The sequence below is a fragment of the Macrotis lagotis genome, chromosome 1 (genome assembly GCF_037893015.1).
Source record: "Macrotis lagotis isolate mMagLag1 chromosome 1, bilby.v1.9.chrom.fasta, whole genome shotgun sequence".
NCBI lineage: Eukaryota > Metazoa > Chordata > Mammalia > Peramelemorphia > Peramelidae > Macrotis > Macrotis lagotis.
In genome coordinates, this window is record NC_133658.1 from 126,138,113 (window position 1) to 126,158,495 (window position 20,383).

A 20,383-nucleotide genomic window follows, 5' to 3' on the forward strand; every position below is an offset into this window, starting at 1 on the left:
ACCCCAGAATACCCTTGCAAGGTACTACCCTCTACACAAGTCTTTCCTGATTTCCCACCTTCATGGCCCCCCACCCTCAAATTTTCTTGGAGTTTTGTTGTTTTTTTCTTTCAGAAAACTATAAGGTCCTTGAGGGTAGAGATTCGGTTTTGTCTTTGTATCCATAGTCTTTGTATCCATAGTGCTTTACACATAGAGAAATTGGTTGGAGGGGGCGGCTAGGTTGCGCAGTGGATAGAGCACCTGGGTTCAAATCCAACCTCAGACACTTAATAATTACTGAGCCGTGTGGCCTCGGACAAGCCATTTAACCCCATTTCCTTGAAAAATCTAAAAAAAGAGAGAGAGAAGTTTATTGGTTTTGGTTGATTTGAATTTAACTCCTGCAGAAATTTTGACACCCCCCCCTCACTAGGAGAAAAGGAAAGAGAAAACAGATCATAGATGTGTAAATAAATGGACCAGTGGCTCCAAAACTCAACATTTTCTGGTCTCTATAGATTATCCAATAGTGAAGAACTTTAATCTAAACCTGACCACTTGACTTTACACCATTTTAAATTCAAATTCTGCTTCACTGTAAAAACTTTGATATAGCAGATCAATAAATAATTAACCAATAAAAACTTAAGTGTGTTGATCCCTGAGGGAGAAGGGGGTAATAGGAAAGAAGGATAAGTCTTCAAGATTAATCAATAATCATTAAGTGCCTCTTGAGTGCTGGGCATTGTGCTAAAGTAAGGAGATACAAAAAAGATGCCCTCAAAGAGATTAAAGTCTAAAGATTTTTACAATTTTTTATTATATGTGTAAATTGCATGTTTTTTTTTAAACCTGACCAATGCTTTCATTGGCATAGGGAGTTCCTGGTGAGGTAACCTCTTTAAAATTGCAAATCAGCACCAACTCTATGATTTATATTTGCAGAAAGCTGAGTGGGGCACTGAAACATGAAGTTTAAGGTCACACTGCCATGTGTCAGAGATAGGGCTTTAACCCAGGTCTTCCTCATTCAGAAATCAACTCTCTATTCACTATCCTGCCTATTATTACTGTTGTTGTTATTAACATAATTATTATTACATTTTTAAGGAGGTCAGTCATATGGAACAAGCAACAAATCAAGACAGCATGCAGTTAAATACTAAATGATTTTTTTTACAAACCAAGAGTTCCATCAAGATTATAATAAAAATAATTGGGTCTCAAAAACATGGGTAGGTCGGCCTTGCCTGGGATTCACTTATTCCTCATCCCCTCCTCGTAGGATCCTAGTTTTCCTCAAAGTCCAACTCAGGTCTTACCTCCTACCAAAAACCTTTGCTAACAATCCTAGCTGCTAGTGCTATTTCCCTTTAGAAATTTTGTCTAACTTTGTTTCAAAGGTATTTCCTAATCTTCCTAGTGGTAATTGTTCTTGGAAGTTACTTTGTCTGACTTTTGTTTAATTTTGTGCTTACTTATCTAGATACATCATATACCTATGATATAAGCCCCCTAAAATCAGAATTGTTTTGTTTTTGTCTTCTAAGCACCCAGCAGAGTTCCTCATTTATAGCAGATAAATAATAACTAATTGTTTAATTCAGTTGAAATTAGCTTAGATGGAAGGATTTTTTCATTTGAAAGTATTAGCAGGAATGATTCAAGATGAAAGAGATTGGAAAAAAGACAGCCATTTAGGACTTGCCTACAGTTGGCAAAACAAACAAGATTAGAACTTAGAATAGGTGATGGCTGTAGGAATAGAGAGAAAGTGACCAATTTAAAATATGCTTTGAAAGAAAATCTGGTAGGGTTTTGTATTTGGTTAGTGGTTGTAGACTTCTGGCACCAGTCCAAAGAAAAACCACCTTCCAAACACAGACAAGAGCAGAAAACAATCAAGAAAGATCCTTCTGAGTTTTGTCTTCACTCTCCATTCGAAATTTAACAACTCAATGCCAGGAAGAAAGTTATTAGGTTTCATTGGAAACTTTTCACTAAAGGATATAGTCATATATGTCACATCAAAGTATCCCTCCTGCAAATCCTGAGCAAAATTCACTGGCCTTGAACATAAATACAACAAAGGTTGACCAGTGAGTAGTAAAACTGATCCTCCTGTTCTCCTTCAAAATGATACTACTCAACTGATAGAATAGATAAAACTGGCTTTCTCAATAATTCACTGCACAAAATTCCCAAAAGTTTCTAGACTGTGCTTTCTACATTCTGGTCCTCCTCTTTCTCACACCACCTCAATATGAACACCCTGCCTCTGACACCCTGAACTCTAATTGTTTAGTCACTTCCCAATCATTTCAAATCATGCCACCATGCCTGTATTCACATCCTTTTTTCAAGTGAAGCTTCCCTATTAGAATGTAAACTCCTTGAAGGCAGGAACTGATTTAGCTATGCGGATCTCTAGCACAGGGCACATAATTTGAGGTACTTCATTCATTCATTCATTCAAAATTTCTATTATGGATATGTCAGATTACATGAGTAATACTGCTTTAAATCACTATTCCATCCCAAGTGTTTGTTGTTAGACCCTAAGAAGCAAAAAATAAAGTAATATCTGTTGCCTAATTTAAATGCTTCCTAACTCTGAAACTTTCAGGAGAAAATTCCCACCATGGTTGACGGTAATGTTGCCATATCTGAGCAAAAAGTTCAATCTCAGACAAATTTGGACTTTTTTATCACAACTGAATTCTGGCACCCTGAACAAATAGTCAATGAAATGAGTTTGGGGTTTTTTTCTTTAGAAGTCCTGTTATCCATTCTTTTTAATTTTCCCTAAGAAAAAATCAGATTCTATTATATTGTTATCATCTTTTTAAAACATTATCCACAACAAACCCCTACTCCAAATCTGGTTTCCACAGAACATCTGAGTAAGTGAAAACAAATGCCCCCCTTTTCCTAGCCATATGCTTCCTAGATACTGTTGATTAGATTTGTCCTTTATTTGGTCACCCCAGTACTCCTATAATGTAGCAGAAAGAAAAGCTGGAAATACCTTATATGAGAAATAATGCTAAGCAGGAGACAAAAGACTGAGTTCCAATTCTTAACCTGAGTTCCAATTCTTTTATTATCTAGAGATGTGACTTTGGACAAGTCATTTACATTCTTTGGATCTGTGTCATCACTTAAAGAATAGTAAAAAAAGAATACTATATACCTTCACTAGCATTTCCAAAAGGTAATGAATATTACATGCTCAGAGAACTGCAGTTTATCTCCATGTATTAGATGTGCTGTAAGAGATAATTTTTTTTTTGCTTTTTTTTGTAAGGCAGTGGGGTTAAGTGGCTTGTCTGAGGTCACACAGCTAGGTAATTATTAAGGTCTGAAGTCAAATTTGAACTCAGGTGCTCCTGACTCCAGGGTCAGTGCTCTATCCACTGTGCTACCTAGCTGCCCCTGTAAAAGATAATATTAAAGAAATGCATGGTCAGAAAATGTTAAAACTAGTCATACACTGGGAGTAAGGGATGTGAGATAGAAAAAAAATGAGTGTTTTAGTGGTACCCACAAAATGTAGAAAGACCTCTGCAGAAGTCTTCAGCATATGAGTAGAGCCCTCAAGAAAGAGTTATAGGAGAATATAGACTAGAATCTCACAGAATGAGGAGAAATGAATGGGTTGTGAAGGACACCATTGGAAGTAATCTGGACATCAGTGAGATCACTGATCCATTGAACTATGGAAATGGACCTACTCCAAAGAGATGCCAGGAAACTGCTTTATAGACCACAAAATTTTATATAAGCACAAGCTATTATTTATTTCCCAAACATGGCAGATTCTCAGGCTTTTTGCAGAGACAGACAAGAAGGGAGGGGGAAGTCAAGGTACAAGAATATGGAAAATAGACATTCTTGATTGATATGGTCACTGTTCAAAGATGCTGCTGTTTAGTGTGAACTGAAGTTTTTTAAAAAACCAAGAGCAAAATGAGGCAAAAACATGGTTTTTCTCAGTCTTAATTAAACTGGTTTTCCTAGTCCTCTGGACTCTTCTAAGTATAAGTCATAGTCTAATTTCATTATTAAGAGTAGAATATATTCAATCTGCCAGGCGCTTTTCTTGGATGGCTATATCTTCCTGAGGCGAAGGCACTGACGGCTATGGGGCACTAAGCCAGCTATTGCTTTTTAGGTGACCTGGGGTGAGAGCCCAGAGATTGGTTTGGCATATAGGACAAAGTAGTATTTACCAAGTAGAGTCCCCAAGAGAAATAGAGGGACAGGAAATGGGCAAACCATTCCTCATCTATGGGTCCCTTATGTGGGCTCCTTCAGCAGCCACACTTTTCACTGAGTCTTGTTTTCACCACAGCCCCACAAGTGTAACCCTAAGTTTGATTCAACTCAGCCAAAAGGTCTAGCTTAGGGCAAATGCTTTTTCCAACTGCATCTTAAGAGATGACTGCTGGAGACCACCCAACATCCCACCAAGCTTGCCTAATGACTATCCATTTCCTGATTCCAATTTCAAAGGGAATTTGTGTTTTAATGAGTCAGTGCTGTATAATTAATCAGTCTTTCCTCCTCCCAACCCAAATTACTGAAGGAAATAAGCAAACACCCAAAATTTGCTATTTCCCTTTCAGAATGCCAGGGCTGAAAAAAGGTTCCCATGTAAATCAAGTCTGGGTGTGGATGGGTTCTGGGCACCAAGAAGTCTGCTGTCGAACTTCATTACTCATGAGTCATTGGAGAAAAGATCCATTCCCCCAAGAATCATTGACCATAACTGCTTGAGTTTCCTCTTCCACTGTCACCATGAGGCACCCACAGCCTGTATCTCTCATAGAGTGGCCAATTTGGACAGAATTGGACCCTTCAGGGGCAGCTAGGTGGTGCAGTGAATAGAGCGCCAGCCCTGGAGTCAGGAGTACCTGGGTTCAAATCCAGCCTCAGACACTTAATGATTACCTAGCCGTGTGGCCTTGGGCAAGCCGCTTAACCCCATTGCCTAGCAAAAACTAAAACAACAACAACAAAAAAAAAAACAACAGAATTTGACCCTTCAACGCACTCAAGTCACTGTGTATACTTGGTGTTTCAGGATCTGAAAATGCTAGTCCCTTATATACATACCCTGAAGACAAATCCTGGCAAATTAGATGAACCACAATTTTTCAGTCCTATTTATAACAAATTAACTTGCTGAAAGGCAGCTTGGTATCAAACTAGCCTCGAAGCCAGGAAGACCTGAGTTCAAGTCTCTGATACATACTAGCTGTGTGGCTCTGGGCAAATCCCTTAACCTTTCAATGCTCTAGCCAAATCTCTAAGATTCTAAATTGCAAAGCAGGTAGCAGGCACCTACCAATGGCCAGGTGTCATTAGTAGAAGAAGAATCTTCATCACAGTGATCTTATGCTAATAAAATTACAGAACTAGTCCCTATCCCAGCCAACATTCTGCAGATCTGGTTAAACAGAGAACTATTCATTCTCTAAATTAGGAAAAACCTTCCATCTCAAAAGAAGTTCAGACATATATATGTTAGATTTCAACAAGAAGCCTATAATCAATGAATCAATTAATTGATGAATATTTATTAAATGTCTACTATGTGATGGACACTGTCCTGAGTACTTTATAAATATTATCTTATTTGATTCTCATATGAGCAGTGGAAGGTAGGTATTATTATTATCCCATTTTACAGATGGGGAAACTGAAGCAGCCAAGAGTTCTCATCCAGCAAATAAGTATCTGAGGGCAGATTTGAACTCAGATGTTCCAGAATTCAGTTTCAGTGCTCTGTCCCCTGTGCCACCTAGCCTCTCTAGTGATGAAAGTTGGCCAATTGATTTCTGACAATTATGGAAATGATCTGTTGGTAAGTCTCAGGAAAGATAGTTTACCATTCATGAGAACTAATTCTCAATTCTCTGATCACTTCATAAAAATGATGGCCTTTGTTCCCTTCTCACTAGAGGCTCAAATGGACTTCCCATTAGCTCCTTATTGGTTTGATATGGGTAATTTCAAATACACTGTAATTCCAAATTTCAAATACACTGTAGTTTGGGATGGCACAAAAATGGAAGAGCATCCTCAAAATGAAGAGGGAATCTTAAGGACATACCTCCAAAGTGAGCCTCAAGTTTTTCCAATTGCCTCTCTGACTCAAGTTCAGATATCAGATAGGTGTGCCCTTCTAACAAGGCAATAATCTGAATCCCAAAGAAACACCTTGATGGGGGAAGCACAACTACATGCTGACAAAGTCAGTGCTGGACCAAAAGATCAGGGGGAAAGGAAGGTCTGAAAAATGATGGAGGCTTTAATCTGATTAATTTGCAGCTCCAAACAAAGCCTAAGAGGTTTTTAGAATCCTGTTCCTGTAATTCCGATTTCCTTCCATTCTTATGGAACATAAATAATTTAAATTATGCTCACAATAACTTGGGCTTTTCTGCATGCAGGCATTTTGAAAATATTAAATTTAGTTATCTACATACACTGGAAACATAATACATTAGATTATCTGCAAAGCTAAGAGCCGTGAGCCAACATGAACAAATCTCTTATGTAATGTCTGAGAAGGCCTAATGCTCCTGTATAAACACATCTCAGATTTTCCTAGGAACCATTTTCTTTGCAAATGAAACATTTAATTACAGAGCTGAGTTCATAAATAGACTGTTAACATGAATGAGGGGGGGAGGGAGGTGTGGAATAGATGTAGATATGGTGCTGGATTAGCAAGGGAATATCCTACAAGAACTTCATCAATGCCATAGATAATTAATTACAGCTCACCTTCTACTCACACAGCCATGCCTTTATCAGTCAGTTTCTGGGAAAGAGCAGATGGCTGATCAAATCCTGAGTGAAATTTTCTGTCTACTCATTACTTACAGAATCCTGGGACTATGCAGAGACCTCTGAAAGGTCACCTAGTCCATTCCCCTGTGCCTAAACTCAACGTTGCTAAAAGCATACTGTGCAGATGGACATCTGTCTTTGTCATAAAAAAAATCCAGAAAAGGTGACTCTATAACCACTTTCAATCACCTGTTCTTGTGACTCCTAATCCTTCCATGGTGAAATGGGACCCATCTGGTAAAGGCATTCATTATTATCATAGCATTTGTTAAGTCTTTAGGAACTGCTCAGACTTCAAGCTTTATATGGATTTACCCACTACTAGTTGATTGGCAAAATATTATGGCTTCCTGTTCTAAGAGTTGGATTAGATTTTGTTTTCTTTTGTTGGTTGGTTTTCATCAAGATGGTGAAAAAGTTAAAAAGTCTTGGCTGGTCATGATATTTTTATGCAATCCGTATGTTTCCATTATCTATGTTATTTCTTTGCCCTCACCTCTTCCCCATGTCTTTACCAAGAAAAAAAAAATATCACAACTGATTACAATTTAGCAACCTGCTACCATGTAAACTGTCAGCCAAAAAGCAAGGATAGAGTTCCAGGATGCTGGCCTAGAAAACTAATATTGTAATCTCTTTAACTAAGAAAGTTTGGGAGTGAATGGTCAGTAATTCAGATATTATTTGTGATGGGCCTCCTCATAGTTGGTACTATGAAGAAGTAGATATAAGGAAAGTATTCTAACTTTATTCTATGACATTACTATTAACCACTTCTTAAAGCACGGGCAACTAGATGGCATAATAGATAAATTGCCAGAGCCTAGAGGCACAAGACTCCTCTTCCCGAGTTCAAAACTGGTAGGATAAGTCACTTAACCCTATTTGCCTCAATTTCCTCATCTGAAAAATATCCTGGAGAAGGAAATTCTTCATCAGAATAGTCAGACATAACTGAGCAACAATTTAAACAAATGAACCTTCATAAAATTAGCTTTTGTAGCAAAAACCTTTTTGATCTGCAAATGCCAAAAAGATAGTGCAATGTCACGGATGGGATATTATACCTGAAGTTATAAAACCTTGGAGGTTTACATACTAATTGTGTTATCTGAGGCACACTAAGCATAATTAACCTCTCTGAGCTCCAGTTTCCTCATCTGTAAAATGGGAATAACAGTATCTGTTTTTACCAACTATACAGAGTAGTTATAAGGTTAAAATGAAATAGCTGATCAGTTATTTTCAGTTATTATTCATTATTATTATCAGTTATTAATCATTTATAAACTGTGCATCAACAGTCCCCAAACTCCCAACCCATGTCATCTGTTTTGCTCAATGGAAGAAGAGAGCACCAATAACCAATTTCATCCTACTCCCTTAATTTGTAATCAATGTGTCACAAATTTAAGAACAGATCTCTTAATCACATGGAATATCAAGATGATGATTTTGTGTGTGTGTGTGTGTGTGTGTGTGTGTGTGAGTCCTGTTTTCACAAGTTTTTTGCCTGTCCTTGTGTATACAGTATTGTGAAAAGATTTATGGCATAGATTTTAATCTCAGCTGCAGGGCATGCATCATTGCTTATCTCTAGACTATGGAGTGTTTTATGTGGTCATTGTTTCATGTGGATCAATGAAATAATCCAACTCAATGAATGACATACCTGAGGCACTAAGAACAGGAAAGGGTCAAGGGAACGTGGAGGGAGTTAGAAGAGAGGAGAAGGTGCCTTACGGAGCACTGTTTGTTATGGAATCTTAAGCAATGGCATTTCAATTCAATTAATCTCAGATACCATTGCTTGAAGGAAGGAATTTTGGCTGGAGATAGTAAATATCTCATCAGTTCAGCACTTCCCCCAATCAACAGGGCCTGGCTGTATGTTAGCTCGGTACCATCCTCTACAAGCAGAAGCCTGATTCCTCCCTAGAAACCTGACCCCCACATTCCCCAGTCCCAACCCCCCCTTCCCCCAACATTCCAGACTGAGATAGAAGTTTCAGTGATTGAGCCTCAAGGACCCATGAGGTATGGTTGAAAGTAGCTACAGGCATCTTGGTGACCTCTCTCTACCCTCCAAAGCCTAAGCTGGCTTTCTCATCAGCACTGTGAGAGGGAACCATGCATGATCCATGACCTCAGCTCCAATTACAGAAACCAAGATGGTTCCCGTGTTGCTAAATGTCATCCCTGGTATCTGACATTTGATTAGTGATCACTCTCTTCCACTGACCTGATGGGCCACCAGGATGTGTCTTCTGAAAAGAACTGGAATGTATCTTTTCAGATTAAAAACTATATGAACTTGAAGGTTTACCTGACCTTTAGGGAAATCCATTTTAATTAACTCAAGTGACAGCTGGCTATGTTGCCCACTGTAAATCATTGGGTGTCTTAAAACAGATTTTTTAAAAGAAATATTTCATTTGCTGACATTTCAGAAAAAAACTCCATCTTCAAAACAGATGAGAAGAAATAGAAGGCACAAATGCCCCCAAATAACTTCAGAAGGACAAAGAACCGGAGTGGCCTATCTATTGCCTCACCCAGCTGGAAGACTTAGAAGTAAAACCATGACTAAATGGAAAAGTAACTCGACCATCACAGACAACTTTGCCTACTGACCTAAGACCATAAACAAAATACATGGTCATTAGGAAGTACATTCACAGGGCCAAATGGTCCACATTCCCTTTTTTCATGGTGCTTCACCTAGAGAGAAAACAGGTCCCTGAACAGATAGCATTATATCCCTTGTCTGCACCCATCCCATAGCCAACAACTATCCCAAGTCCTTACCGACCCCCTTTTTTATGTGGATGAAATATCTCCTATTAAGGAGAATTAAGAAAGTTGTAAAATCTCAGAGCTTGAAGGGACCTTAAACATCATTCTAAAACAATTCAATAATAAAAAAGTAGAGCCCCATGAGGATGAACAAACTGGACCACCTTTGCACCTACATAGAAAATTAGCAGCAGAGTAAAGATGAGAATCTAAGTCTTTTGATCTCAAACCCAGGGTGCTTTGCAGGATTGCTATGGCACCTTTCAGAAGATACTCAAGGACATAATAGAAAGAGATTCAAAAGTCAGGAGACCTGGGACTGAGACAGTTCTCTGTCATTAACTGACTTTGTTACCTTAGGAAAGTGATTCTTTCTCCCTGGGCCTGTTTTCTCACCTATAAAATATAAGGATTAAACCAGACTATTCCCTAAAATCCTTTTATTCTGTATCACAAAATGTACAGTTTGTAGTGTGTGTTGAAAGGGAAAGAGATGCATTATTTCTAGGTATTCAGTACCAATACATAAGCTTTTTTTGAGTATGTCTGAACTCTAAGATATTATTGAGGGGTTTTTCTTTTTTTTAAAAAAAAAATTGTTTTTATTTGAAGACTACATCTCCCTATCTACTGCAGGCTAGAATTCCAGAGTTCACTTCTGATTAGTTTGGAAGCTTTGACCTGTTCTGCTTCTTATCTGGGTTGGCTCATCCTTCCTAAGGCATTTTGGCAGTCTTCAATTCCTGTGAGCTCACCATATAGATGTAGTGTGAATACCAAATCATTTTAACCTACTGTTACAACTCAGAACTCTGGAGCACAAGCAAACCACCAACCCCAGCCTTCCCAGTAGCAAAAATTATAGGCAACACCAGGCTTGTTATGTTTTTTACACACAGTTGGTAATGTTATCTCCTTCTACTTATCTAGTCCCTAGAAGAGCTCCAGGTCTCCCAAAGACTTCAGTCATAGATGAATTACCTTAACCATCCTATTCTAGAGACAGCGTTGTTCCCTAATATGTCTCTTACATTCCACCTTCCTAAAGGTTGCCAGGATGAATAAGGGGGGTGAAGAGAAATGACTGCATCTATTATTACAAGCAGAAGCTCAACCCTTCTCTCAACTAAGAAGGCAATCATTTAGTCCCCTTTACCCTTGGGCTCCAGTCATTAATTTGTATATTATTGTATAGTGAGGTCAACCCTCAGTAAGTATTAGATTATTTATAACTTCAGAAAGTTATTTTGTACAATCACTTGGCAGGCTTTCATCTGAGGTAACATTTGATAGAAATATGGAAAACGGCCTGAACTTTAAATGACAAACAGATGAGAAAGTCCGATGAAAATCACATACTTTTGAACACCATGTGTTTTCAAATAGAATATAAATGGGATTTTTAATTGATGTTGACTTTAGCTCATGGTAACATTTTAGGTGATCTCAATTAGTGGGGTTACAAGAAACAGTAAAGAAAAGAATTGGATCATGGTGAGTCGTAGGGGGAAGAAAACCTGGCTTTAAGCAAAATCTCCTCCATATTCAAACCCCAACCCAGAAAATACCTATTTGAAAAATAAGCCTGCCTCAATTTATACTATATAGCTCTTTGAGGCTTGAAAAGGGTTTCACCTAACAACATCTCATTTCATCCTCAAAAAAAAGAATACATCTGAGGTACTGCTAAAATTATGATCCCCATTTTATAGATGTAGAGACTTAGACTCAGAGGGATTAAAGAATTTTCCCAGAGTTACACAGCTTTGAAGTGTCTGAGTTGGGATGAGAACCAGGTCTTCCAGATACAGAGTCTAACACACTAACCATTATGCCATTGGTTACAGAGCTTTTCCAAATTGTATGTAACAAAAACTGCTTACAACCTCCTCCCTACAGTTTCACTATGCTGAGTCGACCCAGGGCTCAGACCCAAAAGAAGCCACAATTCAAAAAACATGTATTGATAAGCATAATCCACATCCATTTAAAAAAATGAATCATAGAATAGAAGAACTGGATAGGACCTTAGAAATGATCTAATTCAGTCTCCTCCTTTTATAGATTAAAAAAAGTTGAGGCAGAGAAAGATGACTTTAATATTCCTTGAGTTGAGTCAACCTGACCTGTTCTGCATCATATTGCTAGTTACAGGGTTTCAAAACTCTAGTTCTGCCATTCCTTATACACATAACCTTGATAGACTATTTTAATTTTCCTATTGAACTCAGTTTAATATGGGTGATTCAATAGAGTGTTGGAGTCAGGAAGATTCATCTACCTCAGTTCAAATCTGGTCTCAGACCCTTACCTTACTAGCTATGTGACCCTGAGCAAGTCACTTAATCTGGTTTTTTCTCTACCAAGATTGAAGTCCTTCTCAAGGAAGAATCCAACTCTTCACAAAAAATCTAAAAGACTCTAGAAGTTAAGAAAAATTTTGTGAAAACTCAGTGTTCACACTAATTAGGAGAGCAGACACACTAGCAGAGATATTTCACAAGGAGGAGAGCAAGTATTCTAGGATCTAGGTGATGGGGCCTGATGGCTGACAAAAATAGACTGTAATCCCAACCCTAATGCCTACAATTCCTAAGAGGTTGATTCTGCATCAGTCTCCCTTATGGGAACCTGAGAAGGCAACTAGGTGGCTAAGTGGCTAGAACACTGGGACTAGAGTCAGGATGGACTTTGAACTAAACAGCAAATCTTGCCTCAGAATTTTACTAGCTATATGACTATGGGCAAAGCCACATAACCTCTTTTTTTTAATCTACCAGAAAAGAAATAGCAAAAGTATTCTAGTATATTTGCCAAGAAAGTCTCATGAAGAGTTGGACACTGCTGAACAACAATTAGCAACATGGGAACCTGAAGCCTTTTCAACTAGGCAAGGAGAAAGTCTATCAACCTTTCTTTGTTTTAAACCTTTACTAAGCCTTTTTAACAGTGTTAACCACAAAGGCATTTGCTCATAGAAGTCTGATTTCTGGAACTGAGGTTGGGAAAAGGTTCCTGAAAAGGAGCACCATCCCAGGAGAGGAAGAGGAGAGATTTAAAAGGGATGGCTTTGCCAAAGCGCTGTCTCTGTCTAGAGGCTGAGAGCTGAAAAGAAAAAGAATTATAGATCCCTTCTGATATATCTTTCCAGAGCAAAGAGAGGATGTTTATACTGGGAAAGCCATTCCCGGAATGAGTCAGTAGTAGGGTGGGGGGCAAAGAGCAATGATTAAATAGCCCTGCTCACCACACCATACCACTATTGCTATAACTCCAAAGCTGCAAATTAAAGAGGATAGTTCATTGTTTTGGCCCAAATTATTCAGACATTTCTCAGTTCTTTCCTTTAATTGTGGAGTCCAGTTCAATAAGAAAACTAATATATTAGACTTCATCTCCCCAGTAAAAGTGGAAAATCTTATTTTAGCAACAGAGGGGTAAAGATACCCCTCAAAAACTGGGCAAAGATCCAGGAAAGAATGAAATTATTTCTTTGAACCCATCAAATCCAGGATGTAAATTCTAGAATTAGTATGCAGGGAACTATGCCTAGCTATATCTATTATAGGAATATGAAGGGGAAAATGTGGATTAGGAAGATATACATATATATGCTTATATTTATATAAATATATAAATACATATATGTGGATATAAATTGAGCACATATGTATGCACACGTGTGTATATATACATAATTATTGTGCATATATATACAAATATATATAATGATTATTCTCATTCACATTCATGTATTCCTTGGACCCTAACAAGTCATGACAACCCTCAAATATGTTTGGTATAAGATGTCAAGACCCACATTCAAGTAATTAAAGAATCCCTTAGACTCTAGGAATTAAAGAATCACTTAAGCAAAAAACTCTGAATCAAGTTCACTACAAGCATATCAAAGGGAATTCATTATGTATAGACACAAATTCAGAATCATCAAATGAAGTCCCAGCCTTACTCAAAAGGAGTCTTACCAGGATTATCATGATGAAAGACAATAAACCTGAATAGTAGATTTCTGAAGAGTTACTCATTTACTAGAGCTCAAGGCCTTATGATTCGTCACCTTCTAGCCATGTTGACCCTTGCCCTCTGACAAAGAGTGACACATCACTCCAGTATCCTTGCCAAGAAAACCTCATATGGGGTCATGAAGAGATGGACAAGACTGAAACACTTGAACAACAACAACGAAGAGTAAGGTCTGTATGGTGCCCAACTCAATAAGATAGTCAACCATAGGAGCAATGGTATTGGAACAGAGGGATGAGCCCAGGTAAATGACCAGAATAGAAACCATGATTCCACAAAATTAGGTTAGTTTTAAGATAAATAAATACTTGGAGGAATTTTTTTAAAAAACAGAGTGTTTGGATAATAGGGAGAGCCATTTTTTTCCAGTAGTGAGAGACATATCACCAAAGGTTTTCCTCTCATAATCCCCTAGGCAATTCACCTGTATTTTGTATGGTAGAAATGTGTGCTTCAACTTTCAGAATGGTGGGCAACAAATAGAAGCCATGGTCTAAATAAAAGTCAAGTATAAAATGTTATGGTTAGGAAGCCCATAGGAAAAAAACTGCCTCCTGAATGGAAGGCAAGATGTGACTATAGAGAGAGATCAGAAAAGGTAATAAAATGTGCCATATTTTGTGAAGGTGTGAACAAATCAGTATTGTTGTAGTTCAAGTCTTATGCAACTCAGTGCACAAAGATCAAATATATAACATCTTAATAGGTAAATTATTGTTTATAGGTGGTTTTAAAACTGTGATTTTTTTAAGAAAGATTTTATTTATTTTGAGTTTTACAAATTTTCCCCATTCTTAATTTCCCTCCCCCACCCCCCCCCACAGAAGACATTGTTAGTCTTTACATTGGTTCCATGTTATGCATTTATCTCAGTTGAATATGATGACAGAGAAATCATATCCTTAAGGAAGAAAAAGAAAGTATGAGATAGTAAAATTACACAATAATAATATAACTTTTTTTTTCCTAATTTGATGGTAATAGTCTTTGGTCTTTGTTCAAAGTACATAATTCTTTCTCTGGATACAGATGGTATTCTCTATTGCAGATACCCCCAAATTGTGCCTGGTTGTTGCTCTGAAGGGATGAGCAAGTTCATAAAGGTTGATCATCACCCCCATGTTGCTGTTAGGGTATACAATGTTTTTCTGGTTGAACTCATCTTGCTCAGCATCAGTTTATGAAAATCCTGCCAGGCTTCCCTGAATTCCCATCCCTCCTGATTTCTAATAAAACAATAGTGTTCCATGACATACATATATCACATAAAACTGTAATTCTTAATACCCACTTTATTACTCTTCTAATACCCCACCATCATTGTGGTAACAAAAGGAGATATACTGGACTCAGATCCATTTTTTTCTTTATTTCATGGGTTTTCATTGTCAATGAATTCATCGTCTGGTGACCAAACTACTGGTGATAAAACTCTTCCTTTTAAAATTAGTTGGAAGTCTTTAGAAACTTTGTCTGTGGTTTGTCCTTCATTCTCAAAGAAGAGCATGATATCAGAGAGGTGATGTCATGACATGCATGCGAATTTTATTTGAGTGAGGTGAAACCATCTGAATCCAGTGACCAAATCTCAATCAGGACATCTAGAGATGTCCCTAGATGTGAGGCAATCAGGGTTAAGTGACTTGCCCAAGATCACACAGCCAGTAAGTGTCAAGCATCTGAGATCAGATTTGAACTCAGGTCCTCCTGACTTCACGGCCAGTGCACCACCTAGCTGCCCAGAAAGCTTGGTCTAAGATCCAACTAAGCCAACTCATGTTACAAAGTTCATAGATAAAAATCCATTAGATGAAAAAAGCAGTAGAAAATAAACAGACATAGAATGAAATAAATCTGTCTTTATTTCTAGAATATAACCAATTCGAGGAAGTTCAATATCCCATCATCTTAAGATCTGACCTCAGGAATGTGGAACAGAGGGCAGGACTCTTAGAATCTCAGATTTAGAAGTGATCTAAGAGATTATCTTGTCTAGAACCATAGGCAACCAAGAGCAAATTAGGTGAATTGATCTCTGAAGTCCTTTCCAACTCTTAGATTCAGAGATTTTAGGATTCTGCATAAATGGAGTGATAATCAAGTTTGAAATTTTATTTTAAAAATGAGAGTAAGAACTAAAAAACTAATCAGTAAAAGCAGGATCCAAAAAGATTTTGGCAAGCTAGTTCATCAAAAATGTGAAGGGTCCCAAAAAGCTCTTTCCTGATCTTCCATTTGGAAATATGGACAGTGACAGGGTAGAAGCCCGAAAGAGTCTTCCAGAGTCATTCCTGAAGCAACTATGTGCCATCCCTGAGATTGCCAACAGTGAAGAAGTACAAGAGTTTCTGGCTCTCAATACAGATGCTCAAATAGCCTTTGTCAAGAAACCTTTCATGGTCTCAAGAGTAGACAAGATGGTAGTGAGTGCCATAGTGGATACCATAAAGACTGCATTTCCTCGCTCGGAACCCCAGAGACCTACAGAAGATCTGAGTGAAGCAGAGACAGATGGCAAGCCTCAGACAGAGGGCAAGAAGAGTAAGTCTAGACTAAGGTTCCCATCTAGCAAAATTGCTCCAGTATTAAATGTGGCTGAATCACATGAGAAGGTCTCATATTGCCTCCCAAAAAGTAATATGGAGTCAGACATCTTGTCAATCTCTGGGATGGAGTCATTCCTTGAAAAACAGAGCAAGTTCCTAGAAATACAGACAGAAGAAGCCTTGGGAAAAGATTCTGAGCAGACCCCCAGTGAATGTACAGATAATGGCAGTGAGAGCCCCTCAGATAGTGCTGCTTCACCTCCAGAGAGCAACAGTGACCAAGAGTCAGAGACGGCATTAGCTGATACAGCCCTGGACCTCCTCCTCCTGATGATGATGGAACAGTGGAGATGGCTATGTACTGAGAACATGCAGAAAGCCCTTCATCTTCTCTTTGGGACCCTAATACAGAGGTGGCTAGAGGTACATGTAGCAAATCTGACATGCCCCCAGCGCTGGGTCCAGTATCTCCGGCTCCTGCAGGAGTCCATCTGGCCTGGAGGCACTCTTCCCCTGCTGCCGAAACCATTGAGAACACAGAAACAGAAGGAGGCTACTGAGGAGCAAGCTCTGCAAAGCTTGATGGGAGTCCTGCCAGACTTGGTAGTGGGAATCCTTGGAGCAAGCAAGTGCCGTCTGAGCTGGGGTTTGGTCCTGGAGTCTCTACAGCAGCCCATCATCAACAGGCACTTGATTTATTGCCTCTGGGATATCATCTTGGAGGTCCTGGATCTCAATGTCTCTGCTGAAGAATCCACCACAACCACCCCTGCTCCAGACACACCAAGTAATTCCAGGAGGATGGGCATCTCCCCTTGACCACTGACCACTCCACACAAACATTCTGATTAGGACTAGAGAAGGGAGAATGGGTTTCCAAGTGGTGGTGTTCAAGATATCCCAGCTCCCTGGGAACCAGTATAAGAACACTTTGCTCTCAGAAGTTTTATGGTGAAAGCAGTTGTGACTCAGAAAGTCTTGTGGCATATCTGCTGTTCAAGTAAACGGCTTTATTATTGGAAAATGATCATAAAGTTTGCAATTAGGGATGAAAGTGTCATCTGTGTGCCCACCTATTTCCATGGCTCCTCAATCTTGGCTTCTAGTAGTAAATAGGTTCTGATTTCTTTAGGAAAAATACTGAGAATTGAAGAAGGGATAGAGTCATTCATCCTTTCCCATCCCTTTCTTTGCCAATCCCTACCATGTTAGACTTGACCCTATAATACTCCTCTGTCACCTGAGTTCATATTAAAGTTAAGAAAAACTACTGCCAAATCTTAGGGAAGAGATTGCTTCCCAAAAGGAAATAAAATTCAGGTCAGTTGCATCATAAAAAATGAAATTTAATAATAATATATGTAAAATCTTAAATTAAGTTCAAAACAATTAGCTTCATGAATACAGACGAGGAGAGTTTGTGTTTGATGTGGGACCAAGGTAGCATTGCAGACTGAATGCTTGATATAAGATATTTTGGTAGCCAAAAAATACTAATGCAAACCTGGGTAACCTTAAGAGAGGTATATCTTCAGGAATAAGAAATAGTAGACCCTCTATAATGTGCCCTTATCAGACCTGGAGTATTGTATTAATTTCTGGGCACCATATTTTAAGAAGGTCATTGATAAGATGAGAAACACCAAAGAGAGAGAACAAATTGATAATTTATTGTGATCTGACCTATAATTGGTTTATTCTAATCAATTCAAGGATTTAAAAAAATGCAACAGATGTTCTAGAAGCATAAAATTCAATTATAACCCTATTTTCATAATTAAATATTATTTAAAATACTAATAATGGTAATAATACTAAGAATCATATTTATATAGCACCTACTATTTGCCAGGCACTGTTCTAAGCACTTCACAAATATTATCTCATTTGGTCCTCATAGCAACCCTGGGAAATAGATACTATTATTAAACACATTTTGTAGTTTGAAAAAAAAACCTGAGGTAAGTAGAGGTTAAGTGACTTAAAAGCACATAATCCAAGAATAAAAAGGCTATAAAAGCACAAATCTCCATCTGTAGTCACCAGATCCTAAACTAAAGAAAGCAATCTGCAAGCCTGTGGAGCCTAGGAAAAGACTTCTGACAACCTTTTCTACCCTCAGGCTAATCCTTTTATAATCCATGAAATTAACTGTAGAAAGCACCAAAATGGGTGAATGAAGGTGATGGGTGAGGGGAGGACCAGAAGGTGACCATGCCAACCCCAAGAGTTTATCCAAGCTTCTACCTCTACCACCATCTCTGAGTCCTTATTATATGAGGAAATGTTTAAGGAAGTGAAAATACTTAACCTGGAAAAGGGAAGATACAGTGGGGAAATGATGGCTGTGTTACAGTATTTGAAGAGTTATGGATTTGCAGTTCTCAAACCTTCTTGGACTACTTCAAAAGGGCATTCAACTCACCATAACCCTTCACCAGTGGAAAGGTTGCTTTTGATGAAATTTCAAGGTGGTAATATATTTTCCTTAATATATTTGATTCTAAAAATGATTAACTATGGGAATAGCACAGATGGTGGGGGCGCAAACCAATAACAGAAGAGAAAAGAGACAACCCATAAATCCTTCAGGATACCCTTGAACCATAAGGGCAAATATAGCACCCTGGCTCTGAAAAAAGAGAACACAGACTACAGTAGCATTATATATATATATATACATATATATATATATATATATACATATATATATATATGTATATATATATGTGTGTGTGTGTGTGTGTGTGTGTGTGTGTGTGTGTGTGTGCAGAAATAGTTCTAACTACTAAGAGAATTCTTGATTTTTCTATTTCAGAATCTTGATAATTTCACCTCTTACAAAAAAATCTTTTCTGATAACCCTCATTGTAAGTTCTCATTCCCTCATCCATTCATTCTATACTTAATTAAATAGTTTATAAGTTCCTCAAGAGCAGGGACTATTTTTCCCTTTTGTTCTCACATCCCCAGTGTCTAGCATGTCTTATACATTATCTATTGAATTAATCTGTTGAATTGAATTTTCCCCAAAACTGGTATCATAAGCATCTATGGTTTAATTCTAAAGGAAGACTCATACATCTAGTTTCTAATATAATTGTACCTGTTGTGAAATAATCAAGTATATTAATTCCCCTTCTGAGGGAAACTCAAGACAATGCTTTGAAGCAGGACCCTCTTGCAACTTAGAGGCATAATTTACAAACTAGTGTTTTCTAACAAACCCCATTCTATATGCAGTTGTAGCAATTCTGAAGCTTTGGTCTTTCAATTCAGGATCACTGGTATAATTCTCTCTTTACCAAAATTATAAGAAAGTAATGTAGGGCAAATAAGATATTAGGATCTTTAGTCCCTATTCAAGAACAATTCATAATCCACAGGCAACAAAAATGGGAACTCACTATAGGTCACTAAAAACTTTTTTAAAGTATTTTAAGCATTTTTTAATGCACAGAAAATAACAAAGAAATCCAGTAAATAACAAAGAGTATATTGCACACTTGGAAGAAAAAACAGTCTGTGATTCAGATTTGTAGCTATATCTACAACTCTCTTTATGTTCTTTAGATGAACTGATCTTTTCCTTTTTTAAGTTTGGAATAAATTTTTTAACTTTTTAAAAATATTTTTAACATTTTTATTTAAAGTTTTGAGTTCTGTTTTCCATCTCTCCCTTCTCCCTCCCCTCTTGTCACCCTGAAATGGTAAACAATCAGATATAGCTTATATATTTGCAGTTATGTAAAACATTTCCATATTAATCATTTTGTACAAAAAGACTTGAATAAAAGAAAAATTTGGGAAAAAATAAAAAATAACATCCTTCAGTCTTTATTCAAACAATGAGTTTCCCCCCCCTCTGGAGGCAAGTAGTATGCTTTATCATTAGTCCCTTAAAATTTTCTTTGATCATTGTATTGATGAGAATGATGTAAGTCATTCACAGTTCCTCATTGAACAATATTGCTGTTACTATGTACAACTTTCTTCTGGTTCTGTTCACTTCACAATGCATCAGTTCATATAAGTCTTTGCAGGTTTTTCTGAAATCAGCCTGCTTGTCATTTATAATAGTACACTAATATTCCAATACAATAATAGATCACAGTTTATTTAGCAATTCCCCAACTGAAGGACATCCCTTTGAT

At 37.7% G+C, this 20,383-nt stretch overlaps 1 protein-coding gene across 2 annotated transcripts; it reads left to right on the forward strand.

Annotated features, from left to right (window-relative positions):
* Positions 1-14,544: 14,544 nt before the first annotated feature.
* LOC141514156 (sorting nexin-19-like) lies at positions 14,545-18,881 on the forward strand. Of its 2 annotated transcripts, XM_074224704.1 has the most exons (2): positions 14,545-16,642; positions 16,828-17,058. In XM_074224704.1, the coding sequence occupies exons 1-2, from the start codon at positions 15,927-15,929 to the stop codon at positions 16,976-16,978; spliced, it is 867 nt and encodes a 288-aa protein (XP_074080805.1). In that variant the 5' UTR covers positions 14,545-15,926; the 3' UTR covers positions 16,979-17,058. The 2 variants fall into 2 exon arrangements, with proteins under 2 accessions (XP_074080805.1, XP_074080797.1); XM_074224696.1 differs by having other exon boundaries at positions 14,545-18,881.
* Positions 18,882-20,383: the final 1,502 nt, after the last annotated feature.